Source organism: Apodemus sylvaticus, chromosome 1 (genome assembly GCF_947179515.1).
Source record: "Apodemus sylvaticus chromosome 1, mApoSyl1.1, whole genome shotgun sequence".
In the NCBI taxonomy this organism is placed as follows: domain Eukaryota; kingdom Metazoa; phylum Chordata; class Mammalia; order Rodentia; family Muridae; genus Apodemus; species Apodemus sylvaticus.
The window spans coordinates 102721485-102732612 of NC_067472.1; the positions used below are offsets into that span (position 1 = coordinate 102721485).

Here is an 11128-nt window from a genome sequence, read left to right on the forward strand (position 1 = left end):
TTTATTGGGATAAAATTTTTCTGTCCAGTCCAGACTGGTCTCAAATTCACAGTGCTCCTGCCTCAGATTCCCTGTTGTTATAGTTCTTGTCATGTGCAATGACATTCAGTTCCTATAGGATGATCAATATGACTTCTGTTGATTTTATAGATCAGGATTTAAACATAATTTTAAACAAATGTCTATTTAGTAAATAATATTTTTGGTAGAGAGTCCAGCTTGAAGAAATATGTATATTTTTAAATGCTTGGTGAAATGCTTAGATTCATTTAAAATTGTATGAGCTTCTATTCAATTCATGACAATTAGGTACAATATTTATTGACTTAATCCATGAAAAGTCTCCAGATTTTTAAGTCAACAACCGAGTAAGGGGTAAAGTTCTCATATGAAAAGGGTACAGAAAAAATATAACAATAACTAAAATTAAAATTTGTCATAAAAATCCACAGTGAATTTGTCTTTTCTAAATATTTATTTTACTAAATAGATTCAATTCAAATTGACCTATTATCAATTTGAACAAAGAACTGAAGATTTAATGAATGAGTTTTGTTTTTTTTTTTTTGAGTTTTGTTAATAAATACTTTTTTCCTATCATGAGGAATATATCAGTTAAATCTGTATTATATACCACATCTATCAGAACTCTGGCTGTGGATACAAAGACTAGCTGTTCTCACAGAGATGACTTTGTGATCTTAGGTAAAAAGCCTGTGAACTGTTTCTCATCTGTGGTGATGCCAGTATGAGTAAATCAAGACATGATAGGCTGTGGTCCCTGGTTCATGATCCTTTTCCACAAAACCCTCGGGTAACCCTATCCCTGATCTGTTTGGTTCTAACTCCATATATGATGGGATTGAGCATGGGAGGAACTAGAAGATAGACGTTGGCAAACATGATGTGAACAACTCTGGGCACATGGTGGCCAAAGCGGTGGGTAAGGAATGTGAAAAGTGCTGGGATATATAGGGCTAAGATGACACCAATATGAGAAGCACACGTACCAAAAGCTTTGAGGCGAGCTTCACCTGAGGGCAACCTCAACACAGCTCTCAGAATCATCACATAAGATACACTGATGACAATTATGTCAAAGCCAACCACAGAGAAAGCCACAAAGAGTCCATATCCACGATTGACTCTGGTATCAGCACATACCAACTTGAGCACAGCCATGTGCTCACAGTAGGACTGGGGAATGACCTTGTTGGGGCAGAAGGGCATCCTGGAGATCATGAAGCAGAAGGGACTCACCCACAGCAGCCCTCTCACCATTACAGCTGCCCCTAGTTTAATGACTACAGATGTGGTCAGGATGCTAGAATGTCTGAGTGGGAAGCAGATAGCCACATAGCGGTCCAAGGCCATGGCCATGAGCACCCCAGACTCCACAGAAGAAAAAGCATGTATGAAGAACACCTGGATGAGGCAGGCATGATATTCAATCTTATGATCATGAAACCAGAGTATGGCCAACATTTTAGGTTGTGTGGAAGAGGACAGAACCAGATCAGTGGTAGCCAGCATGGCCAGGAAGAGGTACATGGGCTCATGTAGGGTGTGGTCAATTCGGATTATGTGGAGGATGGTGATATTTCCAGTCACTGCCACAATATACATGACACAGAATGGAAAGGCAACCCAGAATTGGTAATTCTCCAGTCCTGGGATTCCAAGCAAGATGAAAAATGTAGAGTGGGAAGAGCCGTTCCTTGAATCCATCATGAGAGAATACATCATATTTTCTGTATGGTGAAGTTAATCTGCTCTCTGAGGATTACAGCAGCCAAGACATGGATGATTATTTGCACTGATGTAATATTACAATTTTATTCTATATTAAATTGTAGTAGAATCAAATTTTATAATAAATACTATTTTGTAACACAAATGATGCAATTTATTTAGTACTTGTAAGGGACCATAGTAATTTATTGTCATATTTAGCACAATTTCCATCTTGGTTCTAGTATAGAGAAAATGAATTAGTATATTTGATATTTAATAATTAAAATATTAAAACAAGTCAGGATCAGAGGCAATTATTTCCTAAACAAAAATATTTTGCTGGAAGTAGAATCTGCTGAGTGAAAACAAGTAAGGCAAAGAGTTACACTCAACTTTGTCATTTTCTCTTTGACAAATTACTTGGTCATCATTCCACACAGTTCCACACATGTCTGTGGCGAATCTTTGGACTACTCTTGCTCATGATAGAAAGGAAGAATGAAATAAGGGGCCAAGTTAACATCTTGGTTCTAGCCTACAGAAAATGACATAGTATATTTAATGAAATTCATAGATCATGAGCATCATATGCTTATGCGTGATCCACACTTTCAAAGATAGTATCTTTCTCTGTTATACACATTGTAGCAATAGGCACAGACAGCATGTTGGTGTCTGCCTGCAGCTATATTCTGAAACAGATTTGATGATTCAAATTCAAACTGGCTTTGATTTTCATATTGCAATTTATTCAGGGATGTCAGGGATGATAAATTACTCAAGAAGATGCCTTTGAACCTGACACTGTTCATCACATCTCTTCTTGATAAATAGAAGTTAGGTAAATGTATAGTGAGTGAAATATCAAGTAAAGGCCATTATTCTGATGCAACAGACCCATTGACTGATCCTCAATATCATAGACTGAATTTTGATCATAGAATCCCCTCGTTTCTACTTAGATTTAAGGCCATTGCTTGTGCTAGAAATTATGGTAAAATTTGTTGAATGACACCATTCACATGTTCTTGCTTAAGCTTAATGCACTTGTTTTTCATGTCTGAGCTCTCCAAGGAAGACAATGTGTCACACACACACACACACACACACACACACACACGCACACACACACACACACACACACACACACACACACGCACACACACGTACACATGCACACACACACACATGCACACACTTAAGACATAGGTGAGAGGTTGCTTGCTTCTTCTTTCTCTTAGTTGTTGCTGCTCTGTGTTGTGTTTGAGAGCCTCACATTTCACCCCTTTCACTGCATGCGCCCTCAGGTGAATAGAGTATCCTTACTGTCTCACTTCAAAAAATGTTTGCAAACTAACAAATGTATTTTATAGGCATCTAGTAGCCTAAAATTTCTTCAAGATCAAACAGTCCTCATATCGTTCTTAGTCCCCTTCAGTTATAATGGCTGAGAGCAATGGGGCTCAGAATTTTGAAGTCTCCTCTACACCACAAAGCTTACCATCCTTCCTAGATAATCATTAGATTGCCCAAACACCCCTAGGAAATCTCCAGTGACAGCTGATATAAGCACATCATCTGATACTCAGGGCCTCTGCTCTGCTTCCATTTACCAGACAGAATCCCCTCAAACAGTGCCACACTTTCTGACTAAACCAGAAACTTCATCCTTTCCTCATCCAGTATGTCACCCTCACTATATGGAGACAATAGATTAAGGGTAATTTGAGCAAACATACTTAGATCATCTTCATTCTGAACCACAATTGCTGAACAAGGTGTTAAAGGCTTATATTGTCAATGTGCAAAGTTATTTCTGATCAATTGCTAGGGAGGAATTACTGGTTTTTGAGACCTTTCATTAAAGCTCCTTTAAATTTATTGTTCTAACTTATGTAAAGTTTCTGTGTCATCATTTATCATGAGGAACAATAAGAGCTCAGAATCATTAAAAGATCTTTCAATGATCACATGTAAAATTACTGTCTGAATACATATCTCTTGGACCAGGGCTCCTAGAGGAACACAATCTATTGGCAATGAATATTTGAGAATCCTGCTTAACATGAGTTGGCCAAATTGCTAACCCTTTGTAAGAAATGCCAATACACAGAGCACTTAGAAAATATATTGAATTAGAGAATTTTGACTCAGTATTCTTCTACTTCCCTGGACCAGAGCCACGATCTCTTTCTCTCTCTCTCTCTCTCTCTCTCTCTCTCTCTCTCTCTCTCTCTCTCTCTCTCTCTCTGTCTGTCTTTCTCTGTGTCTCTATCTATCTATCATCTATCTATCTATCTATCTATCTATCTATCTATCTATCTATCTATCTATCTATCTATCTCCTTTCCCTTCCTTCTATCTCAGCAGAGTCAGCATTCTGGATTTTAGGAATGCAACACCATTCCAGGCAAGAAATAGCATTCTTACTGGCTTCTTCCCATTATTCTGAGTAGATGAATCACTTATTTACAGTTTGATAATTGTACACACACACACGCACACACACCAGTGTTGCACAGCTTAATTGGAAATCCAGTATTCCTCTTCTCTTCTATCTAAATGTTTTCCATATCCAGAACTCTCATATTCAGAGACATGTCTAAGTATTTCTCATTCTATTGTATCTGCTCTGACTTTATACTCTTGGTGTTTATTTCTTGGCACAACACCAGAATACTAAAAATGACCCGAAAGCTATATTTGATACATGAAGACATGTGGTCTTCAAAAAGTGTTTGTTTTCTCCCTGAATTTTTTTCTTCATGTTTTATGGAATGTATTGTCTTCACTGATAGGAATTCCTATCTGTTTCCCTTTCATTCTTAGAATCTGAACACATGAAAATTTCTGAGTACAAGGTATTCATAATAGACAATGTTTACTGATCCTTTGTCATTTTTGTTACACATAGAAGAATTTCCTTAGGAAAAGAACAGTTTGTCATCTTGCTTTGGTTTGAAAATGGTTTGTATTTTTACACAAGAGGAAAAAGACATAATTTTGCTTTTGCCCAGTACTCCTTGTTCCTCTATTCTTCTATAACATATACTCTTCTAACTTTTACGTGATATAACTATTATCAACATACTATATAATACTAATGAACAGGAGATGAATTAAAGGTACACACCTGTAAAACATTAGTGAAAGGCTGCTGAAATTTTGTGGACTATCTGAACCTAAGTGCAGCACATGTGAGATTCACAATCATTCTGTTTCTGGAGAGCTTCTGCAAGGAAGGTATCTTCCTACCTTTCTAGGTCTGACACAAAGGAGGCCATGCTTTCCCCATCACAGACTGTAGCTCAGTGGATTTGGATTGCTAGATGAGGTGCTCCCATCAAGCCAATGTTCTCAATAGAGTACATCACTTTCCTTCTGGATTCTTGAAGAGTCCACGTGTCCGACTGATTTCTGAGAAGGAAAAAAATATGCTTTTGGCAAAAGGAATAATTCACCGAGTTATGCTATATCTTTAACAAGCTGATTATGACTAAAGATGCTGTGATTAGCCCCTGGTATTAACTCTTGTTTAGAGACTTTAGTGTAGGGTCGATTTACACAACTATGTGATCTGTCTGTTCCCCCAAGCACTGATACTTTTTCTCTTTCTGTATTCACTACCTCATATTTGCAAAACTCCAATTATTCCCTCTGAGACTAGTGGATGAAACTGGAAGCATTAACCCCTAACTTTATTCTCTCGAGTATATACAGGAACAACAACAACAAAAAAAAACAAAACAAAAAAAAAAAAAACAGGTTTAAGTGATGGAGAAAAGGTGTGTTATTGGGATTATATAAATGAGTTTATGCTTTTAAAAACATTTTATTTAAATATTTAAGGCTCTCATTTAAGGTATATTATATACAACATAAAAGCTCATTGAGACTTCATATAGGTTTATGAATAACTATGAGAGATATGCCTATAAACATGAAAGTCATTCAGATATATGTGAGCTGTGAGCATATGTGTATACTGTGGAAGTGTTGATAATTACTTGTTCCAAGTATGTATAATTATTGTTACCCTCTTATTCTATGAATTCATATTGTACAATGCACAGCCTTCATGTAAGTACATGCCTACTTACAATCTTGATGGTCTGAAATTGCAAATCAAGATGTACATAAGTATATGTCATTATTTTGAAATAGGACTATTTTGAAAGGATGATGAGACAAAGCTCTCAGAATATGATGAATTACCAGTCCAATATGACTGAATTTTCTATCTAAATATGTAAACATATGTACATGCATGCCTACACATACATACAGGCAAACACACACACACACACACACTATGAACAAGAAGGCAGATATCAAGATGTTGTCTCTATAAATGCAGGTTTTCATCAAACAATCAGAAGCTAAGAGAGGACAGAAAATATTCTTAACCCACAAAAACAAGAGAATGAACCACATGTACTAATGGACTGAAAATAGACTTGAAGCTCTTAGATCTATGACAAAAGGATTTCTGTTGTTAAGACACTATGTTTGTGACTCCAAAAGAGGCTAGGGACAGACAAAGAAAAAAGATGAAAGCTTAATGATGTTCTTATTTTCTAGGATTACTTAATTCTTGTGAATAATAAATAAGCCTTGGAGTTACTGAGATAAAAAAGAAAAAGTCCAAAGTTTAAAAGAATCAATTGAGGCAGCTAAGAATTATAAAAATTAGCTTCAGTGCTGCTTGAATAAGCATAAACAAGAGATTGTTAAATTGCAAAAAAAAATATTAAAATGCATTATACTTAAAGTTAATATTCTCACATAAATATAACCCCTATGTCTAGACTTGGCAAGCACAAACGCTGTGCCCAGAAAGCAGCATCAGACTTGCTATGTGAAAAAACAGGAAAAAAAAAAGTACTTGCTGTCTTTGCCTCAATGTGTTCTGTATTTCAGTTTCTTTCTCTTTCTTTTTTTTTTTTATTTTAAAGCTTTATTATAGAAAAATGGGGGGAAAGAAAAGAGATATAAAAGTAAAGAGGGAAAGAAGAGACCAAGAAGTTAGAGCTGGCCATGGCCAAGTAGAAAGAGAATGGAGGGAGAGGCAAAGCGGGGGAGCCAGAGACAAGGAAAGAGAACAAGAGAGAAGGGCAAGAGAGCTTCAGTTCAAAGAGTCAAAGAGTTAAGGCCTTAACATGCTGATTCATGGAATCATCAAAAGGGAACCTGGGGCAAATGATTAAATTATTAGTCACTTCCTAAGGAAGTAGCTTGCACAATTGTAAACAAAAGACTGGCCTTGAGTTTGCAAGAGAGAGCTGCTTGAGCAGATTACAGAGCTGTCAGTTGGCATTCACCACTGACTCTGAGTCACTCTTTTATTTTTTTATTTTCTTACTATTTTTCCTCCAATTTTATTACTTAGATGTTCTGTTTAGTAATTTTTACTAGGTAAAATGGGACTATAAATTCTATGGGAAAATACAACTGACGATAGAGCTAAATTTTAAAATAGATACATAAATATGTGACATACCACTTATTTTCAAACTGAGGACATTATGTAAAGGCATTTTTATGTGGGTGAATCCAACTAGCTGTAAGCAGTATGTAGGGTGGAGTGGGGTAGGAACAAATGTCTGAGCAGAGACAGCTCCCAGAACATGGTTCCCCCCCCCTTAGGTTCCAACTCCCACAGATGCCTGGAGTAGTGTTTTTCATTCACGATTCTCATGAAAATAAGTAATTAGGTAATTGCAATGCTATAGGGACAAGGTGGTCCTACATGACATAACTGCTTTTGCTGCTATTGTTATTGTTGTTGTTGGTGGTGGTGGTGGGAGTAGGAGTAGGAGTAGGAGTAGTAGTAGTAGTATTTAAGCTCTTTTCACAGTCCAGTAATTATGCCCCTCCTGGTCCACCCTCCAACTGTTCCTCATTCCATTCCTCCTCCATGTCTGTTTCAAAGAGGATGATCCCCCACTCTACCCTACCAGACCTCCCCACTCCCTGAATCTTCAAGTCTTTGGAGGGCTAGGTACTTCCTGTCCCACTGAGGCCAGACTAGGCAGGCCTCCACTATATATGCATCTGGGGCCTCACACCAGCCAATGTGTACTGCCTGGTTGGCGGCCAAGTATTTAAGAACTCCCAGAGGAACCGAGTCAGTTCAGACTGCTGATCTTCCTATGGGTTCACCCTCCACCCCAGCTTCACTCCAGATCCCCCATCCCAATTCAACCACAGGGGTCTCCAGCCTCCTCTCATTGGTTGGGTGCAAGTATCTACATCTGACTCTTTCACTTGCCTGTTGGGCTTCTTGGAGGGCAGCCATGCCAGGCTCCCTTCTGCATGCACACAACAGCATCAGCAACAATGTGGAAAGACAATTTCTTTTTGAGGAGACTTGAAAAGTTCTTGTCATACAGATCTTTGACTTGTTTGGTTAGAGTTACCCCAAGATATTTTATATTACTTGTAACTATTGTGAAGGGTTTTGTTTCCCTAATTTCTTTCTGGGCCTGTTTATCATTTGTATAAAGGAAAGCTACTGATTTGTTCATGTTAATTTTATATCCAGTCACTTTACTGATGTTTATCAGCTGTAGAAGTTCTCTGGTAGAATTTTTGAGTTGCTTATGTATAATATTATATTATCTGCAAACAGTGATATCTTGACTTTTTTTTTTTTTTTTTGGCCAGTTTGTATTTCCTTGATCATCTTTTGTTATCTTGTTGCTCTAGCTACAACTTCGAGTACTATATTGAATAGATGTAACATGTGTGGGCCTCCTGATCTTGTGCCTAATTTTAGTGGGATTGATTCAAGTATCTCTACATTTAATTTAATATTGGCTCTTGGTTTACAGCATATTATTTTTATTGTGTATGGGTCTTGAATTCCTGATCTCACCAATGCTTTTTACATGAAGGGGTGTTGTATTTTGTCAAATGCTTTTTCAGCATCTAATGAGATGATCATGTGATATTTTTTTCCTTTAAGTTTGTTTATATAGTGGATTAGGTTAATAGATTTTCATACATTTTACCAACCTTGCATCTCTGGAATGCGCCTACTTGATCATAGTGAACAATGGTATTTATGAGTTCTTGGATTTACTTTGGGAGAATTTTATTGAGTATTTTTGCATTGGTATTCATAACTGAGATTGATCTGAAATTCTCTTTTTTTGTTTGGTCCTTGTATTGTTTAGGTATCAGAGTAATTGTGCCTTCATAGACTGAATTTGGCAGAGCTCCTTCTCTTTATATTTTATAGAATAGTTTGAGGAATATTGGTATTAGCTCTTCTTTGAAGGTCTGGTAGAATTCTCCACTAAAGCCATCTGGCCTTGAGCTTTATTTGGTTGGGAAGTTTTTATTGTCTTCTTTAATTTCTTAGGAGATGTGAGCCTGTTTAGATAGTTTATGTGCTCTTGATTTAACTTTGGTATGTGTTATCTGTCTAGAAAATCACCAATTTCATCTAGATTTTCCAGTTTTGCCGTGTATAGGCTTTTGTAGCAGAATCTGAATTTTTTTTTTAATTTCCTCAGTTTCAATTATTATGTCTCTCTTCTCATTTCTGATTTTGTTGATTTGGACATTGTCTCTGGGCCCTTTAGTCAATTTGGCTAGGGGTTTATCTTGTTGATTTTCTCAAAGAACCAGCTTTTGTTTTTGTTGATTATTTGTATCATTCTCTTTATTTCTATTCGGTTGATTTCAGCCCTGAATTTGACTACTTCCTGCTGTCTGCTCTTCTTTGGTTCTTTGCTTCTTTTCATTGTTGGGTTTTCAGGCATGCTGTTAAGTTGCTAGTGTATGCTATCTCCATTTCTATATGAGGGCACTTAGTGCTATGAATTTTTCTTTTAGCATTGCTTTCATTGAGTCCCATAAGTTTGGGTATGCTATGTCACCATTTTCACTGAATTCCAGCTTATGTCTTTTTACTGAGAAATTGAGTCTCTTGATATTGAAAGATATTAAAGACAGATGATTTTAGTTCCTGTAATGTTAGTTGTTGAAGGTGGCATTAAGTGCATGTATTACTCTCCTTTTTGCTTTGTTGTGAGATGATCAATATCTTGTTTTTTCTTTGGTAGCCTCCTTTTATTGGAGTATTCCTTCCAGAATTCTCTGTAGGGCTGGATTGATAGATACATATTGTTTTAATTTGGTTTTCTCCTAGAATATTTGTTTCTCCATCTATGCTCATTGAGAGTTTTGCTGAGTGTAGAAGCCTGGACTGGTATGTGTGTTCTTTTAGGATTTCCACAGCCTCTTTCCAGACTCTTCTGGCTTTTAGGATCTCTGTTGGGAAGTCTGGTGTAATTCTGATAGGTCTGCCTATGTTACTTTTCCCTTATATCTCTTAATAATATCCTTTCTTTCTTCTATGCATTTAGTGTTTTGATTATTATGTGACGAGTGGATTTTTTTTTCTGGTCCAATCTATTTGGTGTCCTATAGGTTTCTTTTACATTTATGGCCATCTCTTTCTTTAGGTTGGGGAAGTTTTTCTTCTATGATTTTGTTGAAGACATTTGCAGGTAATTTCCGCTGGGAAGCTTCTCTCTCCTCTATTCCTATTACTCTTAGATTTATTGTTTTTCATTGTTTCCTGAATTTCCCAAAACTCCTGTTTTGGGCTAGGAGTTTTATATGTTTTCAATTTTCTTTGGCTGTTGTGTCTATATTTTCTAAGGTATATTTTACATCTAAGATTCTATCTTCTATCTCTTATATTCTGTTGGTGCTGCTGTAATTTTTCCTCTGTAATTTTTTACCTCTTTCCTAGGTTTTACATTTCAAGGGTTCCTTCTATTTGTGTTTTCTTTATTGTTTCTATTTCTACTTTGTTCAACTCCTTCACCTATTAGATTATGTTTTCTTATATTTTCTCTTTAAGGACTTCTACCTGTTTACCTGTGTTTTCCTGTATTTCTTTCATAGAGTAATTCATATTCTCCTCAAATACTCTATTATATTCATGAGACAGGATTTTAGGTCAGCTTCCTAATTTTCAGGTGTGTTGGAATAGCCAGGGCTTGCTGTAGTAGGAAAGTTTAGTTCTGATGATGCCAAAGTATATTGGTTTCTGTTGCTTATGGTCTTGTGCTTGCCTCTTGCCAACTGGTTATGTGTGATGTTAGCTGGTCTGGATGTCTCTGTCTGGAGCCTGCCTCCAGTGTCTCTGCATTGCTGCAGGTCTCCTGGGAGGCCTGTTTCCCTGGTTGCAGTGGCTCTCCTGGGAGGCCTTCAGACTGTGTGGTATTCAGAGGAACAGACAAGCTGATAGTCTCTTGTCCTGTGTGCAGCAGATCCCCTGGGAGGCCTTCAGACTGTTGAGTCTGTAGAGGAGCGAGCAATCAAGTAGCTACCCTGTGTGTAGCTGTTCTCCTGAGAGGCCTTTAGGTCTGTGGCC

General features: G+C 37.1%; 1 protein-coding gene across 1 annotated transcript; it reads right to left on the reverse strand.

Moving 5' to 3' along the window:
* Nucleotides 1-786: 786 nt before the first annotated feature.
* Nucleotides 787-1746, reverse strand: LOC127681064 (olfactory receptor 52R1-like). Its single transcript, XM_052176980.1, has one exon. It carries the CDS (start codon nucleotides 1744-1746, stop codon nucleotides 787-789), a length of 960 nt encoding a protein of 319 aa, XP_052032940.1.
* Between the last annotated feature and the right edge of the window lie 9382 nt (nucleotides 1747-11128).